Source organism: Strix aluco, chromosome 2 (genome assembly GCF_031877795.1).
Source record: "Strix aluco isolate bStrAlu1 chromosome 2, bStrAlu1.hap1, whole genome shotgun sequence".
In the NCBI taxonomy this organism is placed as follows: domain Eukaryota; kingdom Metazoa; phylum Chordata; class Aves; order Strigiformes; family Strigidae; genus Strix; species Strix aluco.
Genome location: NC_133932.1, coordinates 7,114,150 through 7,141,358, shown reverse-complemented (window position 1 = coordinate 7,141,358; position 27,209 = coordinate 7,114,150). Strand labels below are relative to the sequence as shown.

At 40.6% G+C, this 27,209-nt stretch overlaps 1 protein-coding gene across 3 annotated transcripts in view; it reads left to right on the top strand.

Moving 5' to 3' along the window:
* Nucleotides 1-27,209, top strand: part of WARS2 (tryptophanyl tRNA synthetase 2, mitochondrial) — a 51,461-nt gene that overhangs the window by 10,253 nt on the left and 13,999 nt on the right. For 2 of the 3 annotated variants that reach the window (XM_074809484.1, XM_074809469.1), the window contains exons 2-3: nucleotides 2,683-2,843; nucleotides 11,423-11,680. In XM_074809484.1, the coding sequence (XP_074665585.1) occupies nucleotides 2,745-2,843; nucleotides 11,423-11,680 (357 nt within the window). In that variant the 5' untranslated portion in view covers nucleotides 2,683-2,744. The remainder of the gene's footprint in view (nucleotides 1-2,682; nucleotides 2,844-11,422; nucleotides 11,681-27,209) is intronic. The other variant, XM_074809476.1, reaches the window with a different exon arrangement.

The following is a 27,209-nucleotide window of genomic DNA, read 5'->3' as shown; positions in this document are numbered from 1 at the left end:
TCGTCAACTCAGCCTTGGATTAAATTCCTTAAGAAGAGAATACAGCTTTTATTGACCGTTTTACTTTTTGGCGTCAGTGCTTGTATCTGAACTAGAGCATCCAGATGAGCTTCTGTGCTCCTGAACACAGGAACATGGCTTGGCTACATTCTTTTGGAGGGCAAGACCTGAGCACAAATGAACCTTTCTGTCTTTGTCCCCCTCATCCATTCCTTGTCCATTGTTTATTCTTTCTGTGGAAACAGCCCAGTCAGGTGATTTCAGGACCAACCTGCACTGATAAAAACAGTTTAAATCTAGTCTATGAGTATTGTCTGTCTGCAGAAAAAGTTTTTAAAATTCTGTAGAAGTCCCTGATGCAAGTATAATTATTATGTCTAAAATAATCTAAATTGATCAAGTTCTCTTCAGCATAGACAAGAAGGAACAGCTGTAGTATTTTCTTTGTGCATGTGTGCACCATTAGGGAATTCACTGAGACTTTCGCATCCTAAGGCCTCTCAATAGCCATCAGGTGGTTTTAAAACTTTCATTTTCACCTGAGATGAATTTCAGGCAGTGACCACAAGGTGAAAGTTTTTGAACAGCTGTGTTAATTTTGGCCCCAAGTGAAATGAAGCCAACATTTCCTTGCTACAGGAAATTGCCAAATAAAATAATGGAGAGGAAATGAACTACTCTTTGAGGTTCTAGGACAATATTCTGAAGAAACATAGTAATTCCAAACAAAAAATATTTCTTAAAAAACATCCCTCTAGATGTAAGTTGATAGTCTTTGTTTATATCCCATAGGGCAATCTTGGTAGCAAGCAGACTCCTCACTTGAACAAAATATATAAAAAATATAATAAGCTCTCTTTCAGCTAGAGGTCAGAGAAGGAGCGAGAGTGATCAGATGTTTTTAAGATATTTGGATACTACTGTGATCAAAAACATAAAACCTCTTTAATTTCTCTGGGAGGGAAGTATTTAGTTATGGGGGCATTCTTTAGCTTTTGTTTTGCTTTAAGATTGTGATGGTTTTGGTACTTAAAATGGTTTCATCTATTAACTTAAAAGATCAACATTTCATATCTGAAATAAGCTATAATTTAGAAATATGATATACTGTTTATGTTTTGACAGTAACGCTTGCAAAATGAGTACTAATTCTTCACTCATTGCTATCAATTTTATTCTACTGAAGCAGTGTACACTTCTGAATGGAAGTGTATAGCAGCTTACAAGTATTAAGTGTTAACCTGTATTTCACATCTCTTGACGACACAGAATGGTTTTTCAAAGCATATCAGTGTTTAGCTGCTACCTGTGAAAAGGGCTCAATTCTTAAATTGCTAAATACAGGTAAAAAGACTCGAATCTTGAAATGCCATGGGATGGAGCTTATCTAACTAGAACTCTAATTTCTCTTCCATCCTCTCCGGTCATCACTTTGACCTTAATCATCCCTATATAAGATCGTAGGCTTAAAGGACCAGAAGAGACACAATTAGAGGGTGACCAGATGCTCCTCCTGGCCCAAAATAAAAATTAGCTGACCCTACATCTTTATCAACACATCTCATATTTTTGCCTTTTTTTTTTAATAAAGAACCTCTCTAAGCACTCTTCTGAAATATTTTCTTTTTCTTACTGTTGGAAAGTTTTCTTTACATCTGGTCTGAATCTTTCTTACTGCAGCTTCAGCTCATTGTTTCTTACCCTATTAACCATGGTCCCAGAAGTCCTATGTAGAAGACTACGTATTTAAGGTATATTTAAGACCTTGTCCCTCTACAGTCTTCCTTCCACTGGACTAAACCTCTATTCTTTCAGGCTTTCCTCCACAGTCTTGTTTTTGAGGTCTGTCATTGGACTTGACTGTACTTCTGTGGCCTCTTTCTACCACTGTTTTGAGACACAGGCCCTAAAATACATCCCAGTGCTCCAGCTTGAGGCCATCCTCATCCTGAGTAGGATGAGTAAACTGTTTTGTCTCTTCAGGATTTTAATCCTATTTATATGTTCCTGTGCAACTTTTGCTGTATGTTATAAAGGTGGTTCTGCAGCAGCATGATGTTGATTCATACTCACCTTCTAAAATGTTGCAAACCCCAGATTCTATACAGCAGTTGTTGCCTGGACAGCTGTTCTCCTTCCTGTGTTTGTGCAGTTGAGTAGTCCTTTCTGTATAGATCCCAGAACTTTTGCCTGGTAAATAGCATCCTGTTTTTTCAGACTGTTTCTTCGGTTTGTCAATATCATTTTGAGCCCTTATCATCCTTCCACCTTTGTGTTGTCTGCAGATTTAATGAATACTCTTTGTTTCATCATCAAGATTACTAATGAAGATATTAAAATATTAAATAATACTGGACCCAAGAGAAAACCCTGTAAAACTCTATTTGTTATATCTTTCCACAACCATTGTAAGCCATCAATAAATACTGGTTTGATTTTTTTCTGTCCAGTTCCACCCACAACATAAATTATGTTCTAGGTGCTATTTCTCTAGCTTGTGGGAAACAGAGATAATATCAGAACTTAATGAAAATCAGGATATAACCTTTAGTAACTTCTCTGTGGTGCTATAGAGGGTTATTAGAGTGATCTGGTATCACTAGTTCTTGAGAAATACTGCTGTCTGCTGTTTATAGATGTAATTTCTTCTCACGTTCTTTATTTGTTCCTGTGTTTTTCCAGGAACTGAAGTTGAGCTGACTGATACAGAGTAACTCCACTTCGGTGAGGTCCGGGAGTGGGGCATGAGGTTCTCTGCTCGCTCCCTGGCCTGCTGCTGCTGTGCCAGTGTGCTTTCTGCTGGCCCACGGGGGTACAGCTGGATCAGGAGGAAAGCAGACCTGGTGGGTGCTGCAGAGAACTGTTTCTAGAGACATCTGTGTCCTCAGATTTTAATTGTTTGGTTGCTGCTGGTTCAGCCACATTGTTCAGTGAACAGTAAACTAGTTTTTCTATGGATTTGTGTCTTAGGAGTGTTGTCCATAGCGTAATAAGCCTGTGTCTCTGCTCCCTCTCCTTTTCCCTTGTCCCACCTTCTCCAAGCAATGCCTACAGTACTGTAACTATCACATTTTCAGCCTCAAACATTGTGTGCATCATCTGATGTGTTTGGAAGCAGCATGTACTGAACTGGCCTGACCCTCATGCCTTGCCTGGCTGCCCAGAATGTTCCTGTTGATAGTCCAGTCCAGCACACTTAGCTCCCGCTGCGGCCTCCTGTCAGTGAGGCACTAATTTGGTTTATCTCTTAGCACCTTACTTGTGTGGTAGTTGTAAGAACATAGTGTTACTAAGTCCTTTACCCTTTCACAGAGCCTGGATGGAATGGGCTGGTAAGGCCTACAGCTAAGGTCTGTGGTTAAGTAGTTTGATTGGAGAAGCTTTATTGCCTTAGCTTAAAAAAGAGAAGTAAATGGTTTGAGAATAGTTAAGGCTGATAGACCGCTGCCTGTCTTGGACCATCTGAGACCATTAATTGCAGTTTTGTGTATGTCTTTGAAAACAGGAGGTGCAGAAGTACTGAATGTGTCAGCATGCATTGGACCTGCTCTGTAACTGCACCTCTTTGGGGTATGCCTCAGCTTTGAACAGGAGCTATAACTTCCTGTCCTTCCAGCTGATGTGGAGAACTGCAGGGAGCACAGCACAAAAAAGAAAAAAACAACTATTAGGCTGTGTCCTCGCTAAAGACAACATCATGGTTTGGAATAAAATTGGTGACCGCCATTGGCTGCATGCAGACCCCGTGCTTGGTTCCTGCACAACCCCTTCCCGCTCTGTCAAATGTTATCACCATGTCTTGTCCTAGGACTTCTGCAGATTATTTGAGCCAGCTTTTCTGTTTTGTAGACTGCTGGCTGCTTAAAAGTCCCCTAGCCAGAGTTTGTATAACCTGTTTCACTCGGCCCGGGAGGGAAGGGACCGTGGTTGCCTCGGGTCCAGAGGTTGCGTGGCGGTGTGAACTGCGGCAACCTGCTGTAGATAATCCTTGCATCTGTCAGTACAGCTGTCACTAGCACATTGAGTGGCACGTGGAGCTCATAAAGGCAAATGAGAGAATACATTTGCGGGACGTAGCATACCACATTAAAGGATCCATTTGCTTAGTCATCTTTAACAAGGCAGCATGAGAGGGCAGCCTAACCCAAATGCAGTTAGACTGTATTCTTTTGCTAGGCCTGGAGGGCAGAGTTAAATTTATAGGGTGGGGTTAGTATGTGCTGTAAATGTTCCTCCTTTAAATGTGTTTCTCATTTTAAATATAAATATTAAAATCTTACTTAATTTTAACTATAAATGCATTTGACATTCAAGAAAGGGGTACAAGGCACTGCCGTTTAAATCTTAATTTAGTTCAGTTTCTGGGCAAAGAGTTAATCCTTTCTCAGAAGCTATTTATGTGAAAACTTGCTCTGGTCTAAATATGTTTCTTTCTAATTTAATGTCAGATCTTTAATCCCTAATTTTAAGAATTAAGCATGATGAAATAGCATTTGTACCAGATGAATTTGATGTATTGAATCACCAGATCAAGATAAACATGTTTTAAAGGTTTCTACAGCAAGTTTGTGGAGAAGTAATTGCTTTAAAAGCAATAGATGAAGCAAAGTCTGTAGTACACAGACTGCTTCTAAGTTTCCCATTTCCTTCAAATTTTTTCTATCTCTAATAACATTAACACTTAAATTGTCCCAGTTAGGCATTAAAATTTATGCTTTCGCTAGTAAAATCTGACTCGTCTGGTTTCCCTTCATTTTGCTGTTTAATAGCTGTCTGAAGACAGGTTTTGCTAAGCCAATATTAACAGACGGTCATATCATTTTAGCAATGAGAGCTTTGAAGTTGCAAAATATTAATGAGGGAAATAAAAAAATCATAGACAGATGCAAAAGGTGCAGTAGTTGGAGACTTTTGTCAGCCGAAGAATTTCTTTTGTCTCTGAGGCTGAGGCAAGTTTTTGGGTTTTGGGTTTTTTTAAAATTCTCTTTCTGATCCCTGTTGGGAGGATCTTCATGTTTGAAATTTCAAATTTTCCAATTTGTGTCTGTGTTTGCCTAATGCTGCTCTTTCTTCCCTTTGACTTTCACATTTTCTTTTCCTCTGGCAAATTGAAACTTGCTTCAGTTTAGGACAACTGGGGCAAAATGAACCACCACGGATAAAATTATAACAAGAAGAGCAAAGTCTGTGAATGATCCTTTGCTGTTTCCTGAGTCGTTCCAGTCTCATTAATCAGTGCTGGTGCTGTGGAGGCTGTGTGGTGTGTTATGTCGCCAGCACAGCAGCTTCTCCGTCCCTTTCCCCCACCCCCTGCGTGCCTACACAGTGGGGAAAACTAGAGAGGGAAGCCATCAATCTTTCCTGTCGTAGATGTCAGCAGTGATTCTCCTGTCGATTTCCTGCTCTCTCCATCGTGCCCACCACCTGTGTTTAGAATTAGCTCTGATGCTGTAGATCTCACTTGGCTCTTCACCTGTTCTGCCCTGACTAAATAGCTGTTAAAATAAAGCAGAGCAGCTAAATGCTATAGCATGTGAATAGTGACCACCACTGTGGGTTGTGGGGTGATTTCTGTTGCAGCTGCTATTGTAATACTGTCATAATTTTCTGTAACAGTGTGTGTTTTGGTCTGAAATATCTTGTGTTTCAGCTTAAAGGTGATGTTGTGAGCAAGTCTTCTTTTAAATTTAAAATACAGATGAAAATATTTATTAGATACATTATAGATAGAGGCATAAGCCTATCTCCCATCAGTTAACTTGCTGGGATATATTTATGAATGAAGTCCAAAGAAATTGATTAGTCTGAAGCTTTGTCCTTACCTTCAGTTACTCAAAGGATACCATTAGCATTGGTATTTGATTTTTATTTCTCTGTATCTGGCTATTGGGGGCCTTGAAAATGTAAGTGTTTGTCTCTCCCATCACTGGATAGGTTGAGAAGCTGCGATGTACTTCCTCTCTACTTCTAGGGCAGGATTAATGTCATCAGCTTATGGTCTGTTGTGTTAAATTATAGGCTTAAACTGGACTCTTAACTAGCCAAATTTTTATGTATACTTTCATGTAATTGTAAAAATGTTTTCCTATACCGAATTAAAAGGAGAAAGCAATCCTGAGAATTGTCTGTCGGTTGGCAGCTTTCTCCTACCTCCTTGAATGGGTGATAGCTTTTTCTGGTTTTAAAACCCACAGAGATGGACGTGTAGGCATAAGGTTTCCTTATGATTGTCGCTTGTCTGCTGTCATTTCAAGTGTATGATAGCAATATTTATGTGGAGTTATAAAGAAGAGAGGCTCTGAAAACTTAAGTCCTGTGAATGCTTTCACTTGATTTTGTGGAGGAACTGCATTATGACTGATTTTACTACATTCTTGAGAAGCAGTTTTCTGTTGATGGTGCCAGACAAATAGATGTATTCGACAGGTAAATACTTATATTCAACCCTCACAGAATTCATAAAGCTAAACATGAAAGGTATAGTCAGGATACTAAGAACTGGCTAGTGACATGGGATGTTTTGATCCGTGGGGACCTTTTCCTTAAGTCCAGCAACTTTGGTGTGTTCTCCAGTTCTGGCACATTTGTCTCATGAGCAGGGAATGAGTGTATTTTCAACTGCTGAATTGAGGCCCTGACTCTCCTTACTACAACTGTGACATACTGAGAAAAGCTCTGCTTTGGTCCAAGAGGGCAGCATTGGATTTTTGAAGCTGTCATCTTTTCCAGTGTACTCTTTTGCATTGAAAATGGATGTGGCCATGCTGCAGGGTGTCAGGGCCAGACTTTAGCCATCCTGCTCTGGAACAAGAATGTAACCCTTATTCCTGCTTATCTGAGAGCATTTGGATGTTGACAGTTTTTCACTATAAGAAGCAGCAGTTGTTTATCTCATCACGAAAAAGGAGGTTAGGTAAGAAAACACCTGAGTCTTAGTAGGTTTTGGGCCAAGCTTCATTTAGAAATACTGCTGAGAAATGCACTGTGATGTTTGGAATTGCCATGCAGAAGTCTTACTGAGAGAAAACAAATAATAGACATTAAAATGTGTCAGATACTACGGAGTCAGATACTACAAGAGTGAAGATTAACATGCAGCACTACTGGTGTAGGTGCACACACCACACAGAGTTAAACATACGAACAGCAGGCTCACACTGTGCTTACTACAGATGTCTGAATGAGTGAGTGCCTGTGGGCTGGAGCTGCATGTCTTGTGTCTTTCACTCTGCTCCAGTGGGAAGTCTTCACTCCTTTTGTTTTTATCCTTTTCCAGCTCCAGTACTTTCGAGCACACAGCTCCCATCCCCTGACCTAACAGCTTCATTGAAGTGCATTCCAGCCCCATGATTTCATGGTACCAGGCAGAACTCCCCTGCCACGCTGCTATGCTGCCCGCTGCTTCTCACGGAGTGAACAAACAGGGAACATAAACTCTCTCCAAAGGAGCAATGTTCTCTGTATATTTTTAGTGCTAGAAATCCAAGATTCATTTAAGGGTGTTTTGTGTGGGCTTTTTTTAATATAGACTTCTGCTAACACAATGGAATATTTCATACCACCCTATTTGCTGTAACATCTCATGTTTTATGTTGTTAAATGGAATCAAAGGAGTTAAAGATGAAAGACTTCTAGTCAACTGGTCCCTCAGCTGGGAGCCGGTGTGCGTTTGTTCTTTGTAATGTGTTTGCTAGTGCTTTACCCAGGTCCAGCCTAGCTCAGTTTTCATTATTGGATTTACTTCTCTCTAAAAATTCCATACTTTAGGTTAAGTAATTGCTGAACTTAGACTCAGTATAATACTGCTACTGTTCATGTCTTGTGTTTGACTTGATATTTATTGCCCATATATTGAACAAACCTTTTATAAGTAGTTGTTTACCATTTGAATGTGAAAGCACTATTAAGATGCCATGCTTGATTTCACAGGTATTCTCTTTACTGGATAGACAGAGAACTTAGTTCTCTCATTGTATGAAACTGTGTCCATTTTACATTGTACTTGGGTGTTTTCTTTCCAACATGTAGTGTGTCACCAGATGCTAACTTATGTAGTATTACAGTAAACCTATCTTTAATTAGCTCATTGTTACCCTTCAAATATTTGGAGTTAGTACAGAATTTAAATGTACAGTTTCTGATGAGACACTAATGTCTTGTATTGGTGAAAAATGTTCTCAAACTGCCTATTTAAATGTCACTATTGTCTTCATACCATCTATTTGAGTATATTATACTCAAATTAGGGGACATCATAGGGGATGTATTGGCAAAATTTTCATAGTGACATAATCTACACACTGGGCAGTGATCCAGGAACAGGAAAAGGCAGATAACAAACATGTCATGGGAAGCATGTGAAGCAGGGACTGTGGCTGCAAGGGAATGGAGTCCGCGTGACTCGGGGACTGACAAGGTCTGGAGACAGAACTGTTCTCCACAGGCTCAGGGTGCCAGCTCGTTTTGGGTCAAGCTGTTAGCACATGAGCTAATCTGTGCTGACTGCACAGAGGTTCCCACTTTCTGGTAGGTATAACAGACAGTTACCTCAGGGGGTAAATCTGTTTCTGCTCTGAAGTAGCAGTAGCTTCAGGGTCCCAGGGAAAGGAAGCAATAACATCAGGAGACATTTCAGGTGATGCTGTCTTTGACTAGACTGCAGTTAAAAGATGTCCAAGTTTCTGCACCATGGTTTAATGTGGTCATCCTAACATACTTCATTGGATGCACATCCATAGTGGATTTCTAGAACATTATGAAGTTTCTTAGCTATTCTAACAGTGCAGGTAGGAAATGTATTTTATATAAAGACACTGGAGTCAAGGCGGTAATAGCTTCCTTACCATATGGCATTCTCTGAGCCTCCTAACTGTCTTGATATACCATGCAAGAGCTCTTCTGGGAAGCAGGGGGTGGAAAACACAAGTGGAGGAAGAAAAGAATACAGGAACACAGGAGGGATGAAACTGTTTGACAGGAAAATGGAGACTAGAGCTGTAAGAAGCCTGTGTAGAAGAGTGTGGTTAAACAGGCATATAAAGGGGCACTGCAAAGCAGGTAGCGCTGTGGGGAGAAATAATTGTGGGAAGGAGCATTAGGATTTGAACTGAGTGAAGTGAGACAGGAAGATGAGAAGAGGAAATATGCTCTCACAAACAACCAGCAGTTCTGAGATCCCTGTAGGGGCAGAACACCATTTTAGTGATCATCTGTTTATGGATTTAGGGGCAAGTTATCTTCTTGAGTTCTTATTCTCCTGGTGAAGAGCAGGAACATAGGAAGTAAAAGACAAATGTTATGCCTGTAAAGTACCTCTTGCATTGCCTAACAACTATTCTATGCCCTTAGTACAGCTCTGAAGCCTAGTGAATCCCAATTACCCTGAGTTTCTATGAGTTTCTATAAGACTTCATTTAATTTACGTATGTTGGGATGCTGTATGCCTCCTTCTCTAGGTGACCATCTGGTCCTTCTCAGTGTTAATAAGAAGTCCTCCGTCCAGGTAGTAGCTTAGTGGGAGGTGAGAGGGTTCTGCAAGTGGTGATAAATGCTCTCATGTAGGTTCCTAGCAAAACAAGGGATCAAATGGCAAACAAGGAATTGAGTAGCATAATTCCATTTTTGTGTAATGGAGAAGAGACATGGGTGGCCAAGGACTGGAGCACAAGAACTGAAAGTTAGAATTGCTGTTGGAGGAAATGGTGTGCTTTTCACTGCAGTGACTACCTTGCAGCTCCTGTGCTGGAGGTTCTCCAAGAGCACTTAGAAACTGACTCAAGAATATACTAGAAGTCAAGAAGATATTTGGGATGGGCTGAGGGGGTTACCACCTGGACTTAAATGTATAGGCATTTATGTGAGCAGGGAGGAATTATTATGGCTGCTAGCCCAAACCTGCTCCTACCTGTCAGCGCAAACACTTAAAACACTGGATAAGAAAATTGTCTTGATCTGAAAAACAGGTTTACTTTGAAAGCAAAGAGAATTTTTCAGCAAATTTTGAAGGAAATGGGCCAGGCTTTTTCTGAACTATAGATCATGTTAAAAAAAAAAAAAAAAAAGCTCTATTCCACTTGGAAACACTTTCTCATTAATTTTTCTTGAGTCTGAGTCAAAATGAATTAAGCCGATTTGAAGTCCTTTTTTCAACAGTTAAAATGATGGTACTTGCTTTTGACTTTTGCTGCCATTTTGTGTGGTTTCATAGTTGTATGACTTTCCCCCCGCCCCATACATTTGTAAGAGATTCACAGAAATGAAAACAGACTACATCAGTAAATAAATTCTCTCTACTTTGTTATAGATGTTGCTTATAAAATTTAGCAGGAAAAAAATCATGCAGCCAGAGGCATAATGAAGTTGATGTTCCTGCCACACAACAGAGTCTGAGGGTTTGTATTGTGCAGCTTTGTGACTGGGACTCCCTGCTGAGGTTGGTGGGACCCTCATTTATAAGTCAAGCAGTCTTGCATGCTCTTATGACTTGGCACGTAACAAGCATTTTCAAATAAAACATTACTGAGTTACTTCTGAATATGGTGGAATTCTTTGGAAAGGTCGGGGAGGTAATTGATCATATGCTGACAGCTTGGGGCTCTGAGAAAATGGTCAGATGGAGGACTGGGATGCAGGAAAACAAACTTTCCAAGATGGTAACTGTCACTTAGCCAAACTATACATGTTTTAAGATTTTTAATCTTTGCTCACAATCTCAGCTTCTTAATCATTGTTTGCTGGTTCTCTGTGAACTCTCTTCAGATGTTGACATTTTACTGGTAGTGATGCATCCACAGTATTCCAGGTGTGATCTTGAGCTATAGCAGATTTCATTGTAGAGCCCTTTTAGAAACTACTGCTGCCAAGGTGGGTAGTTTCAGAACATTGATAATCTCTTTCATTGTTCTTTGACCTTTGGGTCAAGGACTAGGTTTCTTTCAGGAACTGCTCAAAATGTTCTTTGCAGCTAGAAAAATAAGTCTTCAGTGTTCATGGGAGTTAAGATGGCAATCTACTGGGATATGGCATATGTTTACAACAGAAATGTTTGAATTTCTCTACACTGTGATCCTAAGTTTCTGTATCAGAGTGGATAATGTACTAAAGAGACATACAGCTTCGTTGCAAAAAGGATGAAAGAATATATCACTTGGTTTCTGAGATCTAGTTTTCACTGATCGTGTTTACAGCTATGTTTGCATGTGCAGTCTGACAACTTAAAATTACACTGTCAGTCTCTCTGCAGTAGGATAGTGTATTGTGACTAGCTTACTGCAATTATGCTTAATCAATCCTGAGGTAATTTATACATTAATACACTGACAGGAGGAGAGAAGAGTCAGTCATAAGTCAATAAATGACTTCAGAATATAAAAGAATCTGTCAAAAAAATGCATGTGTTAATTTTACCAATGCTTTCTAACAGAATACGGTCGTGGATCGGATTTTCTCTGGTATCCAGCCAACTGGAACGCCTCATCTGGGTAACTACCTTGGAGCCATTCAGAACTGGGTGAATCTGCAGGAAGAGTGCAGCTCAGTGCTGTACAGCATTATGGACATGCACTCTCTCACCATGCCCAAGGAACCAGCTGTCCTGCGCCAGAACATACTGGACACCACTGCTGCCATCCTTGCCTGTGGTATTGACCCAAAGAAGTGTTTCCTGTTCCGACAGTCACTGGTTAGTGCTCCTCTTATGTTGTTTCTCATTAAGTGGCTTTCCACCAATATTAATGAATGAACATAGCATTACTGAACTCCTTTATCATCTCTGTGTTGGTGGTCCTAGAAAATATTAACAGTGTTGGATTTCAAACTTATCCCTTGCTGCTGTTTTGAAGTGGCTGAAACCATGATTGAGAAGTCCATTTAGGGATAAGTCCATTTAGGGATAAGTCCATTTTCAATTTCCCAAGCAGAGCTAGAGGTTTGTGTGGATTATGATTAAAATACTGAAAAGACCTGTTAGGAGAGCATTTTTTTAGCTCTGTAACTCTCACTTTAGTCACAAAGTTAACTCATAAATGTGAAAGTTAACTCATAAATGTGTAAACATAGTCTGTGCAACCATAAAGGCAAGAAAAACATGTTTCTATGGGTTTGTATCATTTCTTACCATTTTATCTGCCAGCTGCACAGTATCTTAAACAGCTGATTGGCATGGTAAGTTTTGTGTTGGTTCCATCATAATCACCAGGGAGTTACATCTTCTCTGGGATTTTTTTTCCCTTCTTTGCTATAGCCTCCTTTTCATACACACCTTTTTTCATGTGATCTGATAATTCGTATGTGAAATATTTGCTTCTTCTCTTGACCATCCCAAGGGGTATAGGGCTTACCTTCCTACTTGGTGTGTGTCAGCCTAGTCTATCACATACTGCATTTTCCTGGGACACAACTTAGTTTCTTGCCTGGTTAACTTTCTGTTGCTGACTCTAAACTGGCAAACTTCTGTAATTTTCCACAGAAGCAGATGTGTCATAGCTTCTGCTCTTGTGCAGACATCTTTAAATGGATGTCCAACTTGCAACAGAACTGCGAAGGTGATGTGCACAGGGTCTGAATTTTATCAGTGCGAGATGAAACCATGATATTACATTCCTCCTTTGAACATTGTTCTTTACAGGCAGAGTCTCCTGTGGTTGTCAAACAGCAAATGACAGTCATAGCTCCATATCCCTGGTGGATCTTGAAATTATGAAGACAGATACACTTCCTGCTTCACTTTTCCTCTGTATTAAAAAAACCAATCTAAATAGATTAGCTCAGAATTCTAAGGGAGATATATTTAAATTAATTTATCCTTTGTTCAAATCTATTTATCCTTTTAAATGAGTTACCAGCTTGGGGGGTTTTTTGGCTCTACTCTGACTTAACTTCATTCCCGTTGAGGCTGACATTAACAGGAATAATCTCAAGGTGAGTTACAAACCATTGATTCAGTAAAAACCAGTCTGAGTTTTGGTTTTTCTTGTTTTCACACAGTTGAACTATTCAGTTAGTTACAACACAGGATCAGTGACTAGATACACGGAGAGAACTCTTCAGCCTGGAAGAGGGGTGATATACAGCTTATGGTTAGAGAGGGCTAAAGTAAAGGTTTGTAAAACTGCCAGTGAAGTGGAGAAAATAGGTAGGGAACAACTGTGTTATCCACTGAAGAACGTGAACTAACAGATATCAAAATAAGTTAACACCTGGTAGATTCAGCACGAGCAAAACAATGCTGCATTTCATGCAGTCCACAGTTAGGCTGCAGAACTCCTTGGCGCAGGATACAGTGCATGCTGAGATGTGTATGAATTCAGAAAAGGACTCGACAAATTAGTCTGAAAAATCTGTTGGGAGTGTTATATACCTGAGGTGGCACCTCTGCAGGAAGTGCTGAAACTACAGTTGGGAGAATATCTGTGCTTTTCTGGACTTACACTCTTTACTGTTGGTTGCTGTCAGAGATGGATATTTGATCTGTTCCACTGTTGCTTTTCTTATGTTCTTACAAGTCTAAAAGCTAAAGTACTGCTGTTCCAGGTCTTACTAAAACCAACACGCAGACTTCCCCTGAAGGCAGCAGATTATCAGTGAGGATCTTCCATTACAGTCAGCCACAGAAAGCATGTTCTATCTTTCACAATATAATAATGCAGATCTTCAGTCTTTGAGTCCCCAAAGAGAAAGTGATAGACTCAGGAAATGATGGGAGAACAGGACTGGAAGTGATGCTTCTACAGAACCAATATGCTCAACAACCAGTGAAAACTTTAAATAGCTAGACTTGAAAAATATCCAGCTTTATCAGACAAAAGTTTCCAGCAACGATGATTCTGATTTATGTGATGGTGGTTAGTCTGGCCTCTGTTAGATAGACTACCTTTTATCTTAATTTTTCTGAGTGTCCTTATATGTCCAGATTGTTCTTCTCTTGCTGTTGGTGTTCTTCAATCTAAACCATTAAGTATTTGCTTTCTGTGGGCAGTGTCTGATGTCTTGAACCATATTCTTACTAATATTTATCACATGTGTATCAAAACAGCTTTCAGAAGTGGCTGATTCTAGCACATTTTTGAAAACTCATTGTCACGCTGCAAGCAGAAGGACTATTAGAGTTGTTTGTGAATCCAGGCTGTTTCAGTAATGGTTCAGGCTGAAGTGGTTTGTTGACTTCCCAAAAACAAGCTTATTTGAGCTGTGTGTAGTGGTCAGGTATACCCAGAGATGCACTATGGTCTGTTACAATTGCATTGGCAGGACCAGATGTTTCTCTGGAAGCAATTAAAAGGAATATCTGCGTGTAGCTCTTGATGCGAGGAAAGGAGACAGGAACCTTGCTAATGTGATTATTGTTTTAGTATGATAATGAAATAGTACGTTATGGAATGTCATAATATCGAGATGATTGTTTCTAAAAACAAAGGTGTAAAATGGGTTGCAGCTATTGCTAATCAGGAAAGTTTATTGCTTGATTTTGGATTGGTAATTGCTCAGTTTTCAGAAAAGGAGCTGGCCTCTCCTTTTCAGCCACTGTAGCAGTCTCCAAAGGTGGGTGGTCGAAAAAGCCACAATTTTGTTTACAAACATTTGGCTGAGGTGTAAAGCAAAGTGACCAAAACCAGTTGCATACTGAAATAGGTTGTACTTCCAGAGGTCATCAAGAAAGTAGTGAAAATCCATCTGCAAATAGAGAACTGGCTTAGGCATTTGGTTATGGGCAAAGTAGCTTTCTCTTTTCAATACCAGATCAAACTGATAAATGAGAGAGTTCTCAACAGATTTACGTGCTACAGGTATTGCTGTATTTTGAGTTCTATCTTGACAATTACCAAATCTATAGCTCACAGAAGCACTACTGCAGTTACTTCTGATTTACACTTCTGTTCATTTTTTTTTTGAACAAACATTATACAATGAAATTATTACGAAATAAGAACTTTTGGTTTTAATCACCACAACCAACTACAACTAGTGACTGGTAGCACCCTGATTCTGTAGCAGTAATAGCAGAATGAAATTCCTGCATTGCAAAAGTATGCTAGTAAAGGTAAGCCCTGTTAAGGGAATTGCAGTTCTGTGGTAAATGCTGCTGTGTCCTCTTTCTCTGGATTAACTTAGGCAAGAGTGGTCTAGAATTGCTGAAGAGAAGGGATTTTTTTCTTCGTTTGTTTGGCTTACTCCTGTATTTTCTTTCTGTTGCTGCCTGTGTTGCTTCTCAGGAATATGTTTGCCATATGTGGAAAAAAAATATTGATGCTTTGTTTCTCGAAAGGCATGTGCATTTGGTAAGGGTTTCACTGTCAGTAGACTTTTATTTACAGCAGGGTTTATGCAGATCAAATCTCTAATCCAGAGGTATCTGAAATACCTTCCTCCAGAGTTTTCCCACATTTTATCATTCTTTCCAGTACAAGCAAAAGACAAAAGGCTGAACAATATTAAATCACAGAATGACTGCTGGGGAAAAGTGTGGTGAGAACAGATACCTCTCACGTTTTTACTGCATCCAAAAGGTGCTGCTATGATAAGGATACAGGTGAAGTTGTCATGGAGTCCCAGAACTGATTTCAGTGATGTCATTGCCTTGCAAGTAAAATGAAATTGAGAGGAATTTTGCTTAGACTGATTTTTATTGTATTGCTTAGAGAGTATATGGCTTCTGTTCTTATGTATCAGGTATACAGCTAAGTTACTTATAAATGGAAAGTGCTAGTTTGATGAGAATTTGTTTTGTATGCTTCAGAATCTCCCATTTGTAAATTACAGTTTTTTGTAACTTATATAAACAGAAAGTTAATGACTGGCTCTGTATTTGGTCTCCATACATAGCAGTTCACCAAATGCCTTCCACACTTACATTACTATATACAAACTTGAACTCCATTTTAGGGAAGTAGTGACTACAAAGAACAAGTGATGATAACTTGTAAATATTTAGATGCAAGAAAGATGATGATGAATATTTAGGGTAGTGTTTGGAACCACATTATCTGTGAAGGGTTATAAACAAGCACACTTAACTAGAATACCTAGGAAGACACAACTGTGGAATATGTTGGACACTAGAATGGCCTCCCAGTGAGAGAAGCTCTTTCATTACAGCTTGTTTAATTACATTTTCTTAAGTAGGAAGACAAGTTATAGAAGGGTGACAATTTCTGTAAGAATAAAAATAAATGTGTATTTCAAAATTATGCATTTTTATTTGGGGCACAGCTGCAAGGTGTATGAAACCCTCTTTGCTCTTAGAGAAAATAATGTCAAGATATGCTTTAAGTGGCTGCCTTTGCCTTCCAGGCATGAAAGAGAAGTAACAGAATAATGACTTATACAACATATCCTGAGAATACTAGAAGAAAGAGCAAATATTATTCCTTAAATTGTACCATAACTGATAAAAGCTGTAACAGTCATCTTTCATAAAACTTAGAATGTTTTATTAAAAACAAAAAGAACTACAGGGGGGGAAATAAGGAAGACAGTAAGCAATCTGCACACATGGTAAGCTTATATGGTATAACCCATTTTCTCTGATTCCTGGTGGGTACAATACGCATTTTAGTTCTTACCCATAACCATCTTGTATCTCATCTGCTTCACAGTGAAAACAATTTTAGAAACTGCTGTTGCTTTTATGTGGTCTCAAGCTGTTCTTCCCGTCCACCTACCTATCGCAGTAGACACACGCTAAATGTCCCAAGAGAAACTAAAATTCCATCAGAGTTGATTCAGCAGGCAGTGGCTGATACGCTGCACTAACACTTCTCTGAGTCTGAATTTCTGGACAACATAACGTTCAGTTTTTGGGTGGAAAATCGCAGTTTTCAGCCTTCTGGATGGGGTGATTTATTTTCTGAGTATAATCAACTGCAGTATTCTTGCAGTGTGCAAGCAAATTGAAGCAGTAACTCTGGGAGGTGGGAATTTGCCAATTTGTTTTAGCCTTAACTCCAAAAGCCAAAATACGACAATTTAAATGTGTGCACTAACTGTTTCACTGCTATTATTTTCCAGAAATATCCAGCTGCTTTGTTTTGTGGGCAGAGTTTGAATGGATTCACGCTACTTCTTGTCCAATTTTCAAAGGGGCTTAAAAGCTTCCATTGCATCATAGCTTATAAATTCATTAAAGTACATTAATTTAGCATGGTCCATTGAAAACTTCCTGTCATAAGAGGAAGTTTGTGACTATTTAATTTAGAAAATTATTCTATTTCTCTCATCCCTCTTGTTTCCTCCCCCACAGGACAGGGCTAGATATAACTAGAGCTCAGTGGGAAGAAGAGTCATGGTTCAGTAGGAATTTTTTTTTTCTCTCTTCCTTAATTTACCTGGTTTATCTCATACTATTATGTAGCTGTTATATGCTGCTACTCTCTCCACCAGTCTTCTGGACACACCAAACTAATTATTCAGAAAGTATTGTGGGTTAGACTAGGAGAATGTTTCTGAAAATAAGTTTATTTCATAATGAATAAACGGAGGGAAAAGGGTGCCTCGGCCAAATTACTGTGCTCTGTCTGAGTTTATAACCAGTATAACCTGATCCCAGTAGGGATATTCTTGGTCAGGTTCTTTGGAAAGGAGATACAGATCTTATTTCTGTAAGTTTTAGCCAAATATAAATAAGGATAAGTTATTAAAATGTTCAAAGGTAATAGTGAAAGCTGTAAATACTGATAGATTTACCAATGATAGCTAGATAAACACCCCCCAATTCAATGCATTGCTTAACATGTTCTTGAAATCAGATGTTGCCTTTGTAACCATGAACTTATTCCACCCACACTTGAATTATTTCTTTGAACGGGAATTTGGGATAGCATGTCAAATTTTCTGTCATAAAAGTATCTCACTGGGTGTTCAGTTGCCGTGTGTTTGATTCAGAGCAGTCTATTTTGTCTTGTTTATGGCCCCCTTATTCTCTCTAGCTGTATGATAGAGAAATGCATTACCAAGTATCTTGAACATATTGCTTGGAACCTTAGGCATTAATAAAATATCATCTTTTATTCAAGAAAAATAAATGTGAGCAGCACTTTCTTCTAAAAGGCCTCTTGAATTTTTTGGAAGCGCTAACTGGTACTTCTAGAAGCAACAAAAATCCTAAAAAAGATGTTTAATTTCTTTTGAAATTTAGAACACTTTCCCTCCTCTGTTCAGATTTCTTTTAGTACACAGCTATTCAGATTACCTCCCCAGACCCATTTGTTTGTTCTCTACACTGTCAAAATAAAATCTTGGAAATTTATTGCCCATTTAAAATGTAGCCCTTAATGAGGTTACACTGCCGAGGGGAAGCTGTTTCCACATAACAGATACACAGCAAATTTGCAGTTCCTTACAAAGAAGGGCTATAGGTTGCAACTTCAGGAAATCCATCTTGAAAATGAAACATTGCGTCTCTTTTTGCAGGAAGCCACTTCAGCTGCCGACACACGACTTTGTATAATAAGCCTCAGAAAGCTGAGTTCCAGTGTTGCTGATTTGCCTGCCTTCAGATCAGCTCACAGTATCCATGCCTCTCCCTCTGTTATTGTTCTTGAATCTTACTGCTTGCTGTCCTCCTCAGCTGTATGTCTCAGCATGAAAAGTCATCTAGAATTACTTGGACTAAAAGCAGCTATTGGTTTTCCATGTATATATCATCTAATGTGGCTGTGGCTAGGGAATAGCAGCAATAACTTGGTAGGGAATAGCTAGGATCAAGGACGAAGTAATAGATCTGCAGGGAGAAGCCCTGAGGTTGTACTTCAGCATGTAACGCCCCAGAGATGATCCAAGTGTAAATTGTGATCTGAGTTTAATAATGTCAGATGGCCACACAAGTGAATTAAGAAGCTATTTGTCTGTAAAGAGGGAGGAGCAGGGCAGGGCACTCAGCCAGGTTAAGAAACAGAGATGTTTGTGCCTTCTGGATAACTGCTCATTATCATTTGGAAGTGGTCACCTCTGTTAAATAAGTGTGCTTTAAAAAAAATAAAAGGAATCTGACTGTGCAGACTTGGGCTTGTCGGACCACAAGGAAGCAATGTAAGTAGTTTGTTCTGGAAATAACTCTTTGATTAGTGATTAGTAAGCCAGGTTGTGGGGGATGCTTAATGCAATGCAAATTGAAGGAGGAAATGTATCGCTGGTAATAGCAGAGAGATGACCATCTCGACCCTTTGAGAAATGTTGATGGTTTTTACAGACTTGTAACAGATTAGGAAAGAAAACTGTGTTAAAATGGGTGAGAGCACAGAGCAGGAAAAGAGAGAAACAATGTTTTTACTGAGAAAAGCAAAGGGTATGATTTGGGCTGCCTAAAAAAGGGGGGCACTCTATAGATCTGCTTAAGCTTTTTTGTGAAAACTGCTAAATGGGAAATAGTTGGCTTTGTAAGGGAAACAATAAATAGAGGACTTACAAGACTGTTAGTCCTCCGAATATTTTCAGCCAAACTGCAAGGAATCTTTCCTGAGAAAATAATGTTTCTATTGAAAACAGGCTATTATATTCTTTCAGTACACAAACATAGCTGGAGCTGGCACAAAGGATTTAATGGATTAGATAGGTGTTTTTCAGAGTTACCAATGATTGTGACGTTCTTGGAGGTTGGTTTGACATACAGTTCAGGAACTGTCACTGGTGGTGAGTTTTGTTCATTGAAGATGTAATTCTGTTTTGCTACGTTTTGTAGTATTTTTATACTGGGGTATTTGAGAGAGAGGGCACTGCTGAGAAACTGATGTCTTCATGGGAGCAGAGCTAAGCTTATTATTATCAGTTCTCTTTCAGGAAGGTGGGGCATTCCTGAAGTGTGTCATAGCTCCAGAGGGTACTTCTGCTGTCAGATTTTAAAATACAAAACAAATTAAGTTCTTTACTCATTCAAGTATACACAGAATAATCATAGCTGATTAGAACTCTGTACAATTTTATTTTCTAGACTCGTAGTTAGATTTAGGGTGAGCTTTTTAAAAAAAAAAAAAAAAAAACAACGCAAACAAAATACCTCTCCAACAGTCCTACTCTTTTTAATGAAAATCATTTGAAAAGCAATGCTTCTTTGACAAAGGTCTTCCTTGCAATGGCACAATAAATGCTACCTAACACAATAGGAAGCAACTGAAGATCATTTGACAGATTGATAACAAATATGAGATGCCTTTTCTCTGTTTGATTTCATTTCATTGTTTGAATTTACTGGAGGGATTGTCTCTCTCCATAATACTGTGGGGAAATTAAAATGCTTGCGGGTGAAAATACCAGAATCTAACAGAAAATGTGTCATTGGGATTGTACTGCTGACCCACGATCAAGATGATGATAGTGATTAGGAGATGTTAAGTGAGATGAGAGAAGCTGCAAATTTAGGACAGGGAGCAATAGTATTACATTTCAACTATGCACATATAGCCTTTATCAGGCTGAGACATATTGATAAATTTTTGGATGCAATAAATTATGCTCCTTTGTAAAAATCTGTTAGAAATTATGCCATTCTACATTTGCTTTTGGGTGGTGTGCAGGACCTAGTTCACGATGTTTTAGTGGAGGGCTCTCAGAGTAGCAAACTCATTATAGTGGTGATTAGCATTGTGGCTGTAGAGAGCAGACCAAATAAAGTGCATGAATATTCTACTTCAAGAAAGGGAGCTAGGTGAAAATGAATTGTCAGAAATAAATCTGGACAGGCTGGAGCGATGGGCTGAGGCCAACTGTAGGAGTTTCAATAAGGCCAAATGCCGGGTGCTGCACTTGGGCCACAACAACCCCCAGCAGCGCTACAGGCTTGGGGAAGAGTGGCTGGAGAGCTGCCAGTCAGAGAGGGACCTGGGGGTGTTGATTGACAGCCAGCTGAACAGGAGCCAGCAGTGTGCCCAGGTGGCCAAGAAGGCCAATGGCATCCTGTCTTGTATCAGCACTAGCGTGGCCAGCAGGGACAGGGAAGGGATCTTACCCCTGGACTTGGCACTGGTGAGGCCACACCTCGATTCCTGTGTTCAGTTTTGGGCCCCTCACTACAAAAAGGACATTGAGTGACTCGAGCGTGTCCAGAGAAGGGCAACGAAGCTGGTGCAGGGTCTGGAGCACAGGTCTGATGGGGAGCGGCTGAGGGAACTGGGGGGGTTTAGTCTGGAGAAGAGGAGGCTGAGGGGAGACCTCATGGCCCTCTACAACTCCCTGAAAGGAGGGTGCAGAGAGGGGGGATGAGTCTCTTGAGCCAAGGAACAAGCGATAGGACAAGAGGGAATGGCCTCAAGCTGCGCCAGGGCAGGGTCAGACTGGCTCTTAGGAAGTATTTCTTTCCAGAAGGGATTGTTGGGCGTTGGAATGGGCTGCCCAGGGCAGGGGGGGAGTCCCCATCCCTGGAGGGGTTTAAGAGTCGGGTTGACCCAGCGCTGAGGGATCTGGTGGAGTTGGGAATGGTCAGTGTGAGGTTAATGGTTGGACTGGATGATCTTCAAGGTCTTTTCCAACCGAGATGATTCTGTGATTCTGTGGTTTCTTTAAAGGGAAATCCTGTTTCGTTAAACTGCCAGACTCAGTGAGGGTGTCAGTAAGTATGTGGATAAACAGCATCCCAGGAACATAATGGATTTGAATTTTTTGAAAAGCCTTTGACAAGGTTCTATATTGATTCTTATTTAAAAATTGTATTGGTGGAAATGATCATTACTATAGCAACTGGCTGGAGCTGAAAGCCAGATAGGGTATAGCAATCACTTGTTTTGAATGGCATAGTCAGTATTCATGTCCTTCAGGGATTCATGCTGGGAGCAGTTCTGGTCAACATCTTCATTCATGATCTGAAAAGGTAGTGAACAGAAGTTTGTGGGCAATGCTAAGTTCTTCTGGGTAGTCAAATGATATGCCAAGGAAAGGAACTCCAAAAGGACTCTTAAAATAGAGTGGGTAGGCAAATTAATGGTAGTAGAACTTTAAATGCAAAGTAAAGCATCTAGGTAAAAGTAATCTAAACCTTCTTTACACAGTATTGATCTGAGTCACAGCACAGGAAAAAAGTTTTGAAGTCAGCATACACAGTTGTCTGAAATCATTGGCTCAGCACAAGTAATTTTCAAAAAAGCCAACAATTTGTCATTATTGCCATATCACCAGGAAGAGAATTGAGAACAAGACAGAGATGATGTTTTGTCACTACAAAACCTTAGTGTGCCCATATATTGAGTATTGGGTAGAGCTTTGGTGTCTGCATCTCAAGAAGGAAGTAGTGAAGTGAATTAAAGGTGATACAAAGAAGGGGAATTAATGCTACAGGGGATAGAGTAGCTGCCTTAAAATGAAAAATTTACAAGTCTGGGATGCTTCAATTTGAAGAGGAGAAGGCTGACATGTAGATGCAATCAAAGTTTACAGAATCAGAAAAGCACTGGATAAACTGAATGTGGAATTGTTCACCAAATTGTGCAATACAAGAAACAAGTGGCATTCTGTCGTGGCTTAAGCCCAGAGGGCAACAAGTAGCCGCTCCCTCACTCCTTGCCCCTCAAGTTTGGGGAGGAGAAAATAAAACAAAAGGCTTGGGAATCAGGACAAGGGCAAGGAGGGATGACTCACCAGTTGTGGTCATGGGCAAAAGACAGACACGATTGGGGAAGAAAAAGAACATCATTTTAATTTGAACACCACAACCACCACCACTTCATTTACCTATCAAACAGAATAGGATGGTGAGAGGTACAATCACGTCTTAAAAACACCTTCCTCCCACCCCTCCCTTCTTTCCAGGCTCAGCTTTGCTCCTGATTTCTCTACCTCCTCCCTCCCAGCAGCGCAGGGGATGGAGGTTGCAATCAGTTCATCACCCATTGTTTGTGCTGCTCCTTTCTCCTCAGCAGGGAGGAATGGTTGGACTGGATGATCTTCAAGGTCTTTTCCAACCGAGATGATTCTGTGATTCTGTGGTTTCTTTAAAGGGAAATCCTGTTTCATTAAACTGCCAGACTCAATGAGGGTGTCAATAAGTATGTGGATAAACAGCATCCCAGGAACATAATGGATTTGAATTTTTTGAAAAGCCTTTGACAAGGTTCTATATCGATTCTTATTTAAAAATTGTATTGGTGGAAATGATCATTTCCTCAGTCTTCCATGAACTTTCTCTGACGTGAGTCCTTCCCATGGGCTGTAGCTCTTCATTAACTGCTCCAGCGTGGCTCCCTCCAGCAGGCTGCAGTCCTCCCAGCAACAGACTGCCCCAGCGTGAGTTGCTCTCAGAGTCCTGGCCTTCTTCAGCACAGCCACTTGCTCTGATGTGGGGTCCCCCACGGGCTGCAGGTCATCATCTGTTCCACTGATGAGCCGGCCCTTCACCAAAGGCTGCAGGGGGGTCTCTGCTCCAGCACACCTCCTCCCCTTCCTCCTTCTTTCTTCCACTGACCTCAGTGTTTGCAGAAGTATTGCCCTCACAACTCCTCCTCCTCTCAGGTTTCCTTTCTTAAATACATTATCACAGAGCGCAGCCACCATCAGTAATTGGCTGGGCCTTGGCCAGAGGCAGGTCCAACTTGGAGCTGGGGGAGCTTTGAGAAGCTTCTCACAGGGGCCACCTCTGTAGCCCCCTGCCCCGCTACCAGAAGCCCCACCGCACACAAAGCCGACACACGTTCCAAACTAGTAAACAAAGAGTTCAGTGGATAAATGAAAGTACTTCTTTACACATCACATTTGAACCTCTGGAGTTTGTTGCTGCCTGAGGTTGTGAAGTGGGCAATATCAGCAGGTTCAGAAAGGGATTAGAGACATTCATGGGGAACATGGATACTAATCAGACTGGGCCAGGGATAAGATCTTCCAATATTCCTTAGTACAACAGTTATGGATGCTGGAGAAGTGTGAGGGGAAGATACTGTAGGAAGTGACAGACTTAAGTGCTTGCCCTAAATGCCATCTCTTGTTGCTACTCTTGGAAACAGAGTGCTAGGCTATAGCTACCTCTCTTGTGATCCAGTAAGGTACTATTTCTTATGTTCTTATGTTTTGGCTGTTTAGTGAAGATATTTGCTCTGAATTTTAAATGGACTCAGGGCAGGAGGCTGACTGAGATTGTCTGAGAGAATTGTGATCCATGGGTATTGCTCAGTGCCAGAAAGGAAGAGTAGGCTGAGCCTTTATTTTACTGATATCATATACATCTTCACTTCTTCCAGTTTCTTCATATTCAGAGTTATCCAATCCAAGTGATGGAGTACTGTAGCTTAATGAGTAACCACATTTGCACAGTGACCGACCAAATGCAGCAATTACCTGCCCCTCTTGCCAAGTAAAACACAGTAGCTTAAACCATGATTTAGTCTGACAAATGATTTGTGGTTTAAGCTGAGTACCTCCTGATTCACAGACCAACATACAGTCAGTTACTGCAGTTTGGGTGATGAATGTTAACTCATTAGGCTCCAGTACTGAAATTTTTTCCAGCTGAAATCTATACCCTTCCATGCACTTTCTTATATTTTCTCCCCCTTTTATCAGGCCCTTTCTTCACAGTATTAAGCACTCTAGCCTTACTTAGGAAAGGACTGTGTGTTTGAGAATTAGAAGTGATTATAACTTGCTGGGACCCAGAACTGCAGATTCAACTCAACAAATGCTCTTTAGATCACTTGGTGTTTTGGTAACTGATGTAATGTCAAAGCCTCTGATGCAGTGAAACACACGTGCAGTCTTGGCTGTGGACGCAACGTCTGACAGAGCTGGATCAGTGACTGCATAGCTTTTAAAGGGAGTCCTTGTCAACACAAGTGCAACAGAGCACCATCTCCTCTCTATCCGTGACTAGAAGAAAGGAATGAGAAACCACTTTGAACCAGATGGTGATTCCTTCTAAATGAAATTAGGTTCTTGTGCTTAGTGTTTTCTATAAAGCTCAGTTTACTCTTTGTATCTCGCAGAAGGTACATTTGGGGCATCTTACTGTACTTCGTCTTGTGCGTAGAAGATTGCAGGTCAAATAAGCATGAGGAAATTAAAAGAAAAAAAAAAACCACCAAACTATGGGAAAGGTACAAAGAAGAGAAAGAGAATCAGCCTGGAATGTTTCATATCTCTAATCACTTAGCCATTGTCTTGAGGTCAGATAACTCTATACAACACTGACAACCAAAATAGTCTAATGACTGCTAGCTAGGAAATGACTACATTTAAAATGTGACAACAAAGGAATTTCCGTTAACAATGCTATTAATTCTTACTTGTTAACAAACACTTTTTACTGCTTTCCATCTGGCTTGTTGTATTGTGTTGCAAGCATGAAGCTTTGAACATCTTTGAGACGGTTAGCATGCTCTTAAACATCCAAATGTGCCAATATTGAAAAGAGTGAATCAGTATGCAAGCAAATGAGCAGAACATAGATCACGTCTATTTTTTTTTTATTATTATTGTCTTATATATAGCTAAGTAGCAACAAACCAGAATGACTGGAAATTAAAGAGCAGCCTGTGCATCAGCAATGCTTGCCTGTTTTACTGATCCTAAAATGAGTGTTGGAAATGCAAAAATTAAAGGGTATTTGACAAGACACTAAACGTGGATTCATCAAACAGCACGTTTTTTGTGTCTGCCTTTAGAAAGCCTTTCTCTTAGCAGGAGGGGGGCAATCACTCTGTCTAATGTCCTTCTGAAAATACTAAAATTCCACTATAACCGCAGCCCCCCCAAAATGTTAAATGAAGATTTTGTGGTATGAGCTTAAATGGAGTCTTCTTTCTCTCTAATTTGTTCCAAACCACCCTTGTTGCAAAGGGTGGGGGGGCCTCATCCTTGTGTTTCACTTTCAGATCAGTATTAGTTTTGATAGGATTGCAGTACTGAGGGACAAATTAATTGACAATTCAGCCTGTACTGTAAAGTTTGACACACAACCTTAGCTGTTGTCCCTGTTTTGCAGACAGGTCAGGCTCATTAAGACCTGTTGGTGCACCCAAGGCCCTGACAAGCCTCACCCAGACCATCCACCCATGCACCTTCTGCCCAGTGCTCCTGGAGCTCCACTTAAGCTGGAGCCCCCAGTCTGCATCTGAGCTACATCACAGTGTACCTGTGCTCAGCCCTGTCCCTGCTGTCCTGATTTTCTCACTGCATTAACCTCAGGTGTGACTAATTACCTTGCTATGTCTGATGATCACCAGACTGTCACCATCACCACCCCTGCCCTGACTAAAAACTGCAGGACATTGTCCTGGTCAGGGAGGTAACTGTTACCTATCTGGAGCCACAGCTTCATGGAGGAGACCAGCTCTTCTCATTCCCTGACTCTTAAATCAGGCTTCTGTGAAGGACTTGCAGTTATTATGCAGCTCTGGGGCTCCTAGTATAGGAAGGATGTAGACCTGCTCAAGTGGGTCCAAAGGAGGCCGTGAAGATGACTGGAGGGCTGGAGCACCTCCATAATGAGGACAGGCTGAGAGAGTTGGGGGTGTTCAGCCCAGAGAAGAGAAAGCTCTGGGGAGACCTTACAGCATCCTCCCAGTACTTACAGAAGGATGACAGGAAAGATGGGGAGGGACTCTTTATCAGGGAGTGTAGTGATGAGGGGTAACAGTTTTAAACTGAAAGAAGGTAGATTTAGATTAGATACAAAGAAGAAATTCTTTCCTGTGAGGGTGGTGAGACACTGTAACAGGTTGCCCAGAGAGGCTGTGGCTGCCCCTCCCTGGAAGGGTTCAAGGCCAGGTTGGATGGGGCTTTGAGCAGCCTGGGCTAGTGGAAGGTGTCCCTGCCTATGGCAGGGGGGTGGATCTAGATGATCTTTAAGGTCCCTTCTAACCCAAATCATTCTATGATTGTACTGCTAGCCATGCTGCAGTGTAACATAGCTCAAGGTAGGAGTGGGAGAGCCTGGCCTGAGCTTAAATGGGACTCCTGGGGCCATGGGCAGAGGGTGTGGGTAGAGGGCTCATGTGAGGCTTATCAGGACAATTAAAGGCAATTAGTGCGTTCAGGGCCCTGATGCAGAAGAAATGAAGCTTGGGTAACCTACTGGAGCTGAGAAAGGCAAAGAGGTTTTGTAACTATTAATGTATTATCTCAAGGTGTGGGGAGGCTGTGGCGCAGTGCCCGGCAGTTAGTTAGTTTACATGTAAGTTCAACTCTGTTATTGCTAAAACATTTTCTTTCTTTAGAATATGAGTGAATAGGATCAAGAACCTTGCTGTGCTGCTTGAACACAGCACATTCAATCTATGCGGTGTCCAAAACTTTTCATTAAC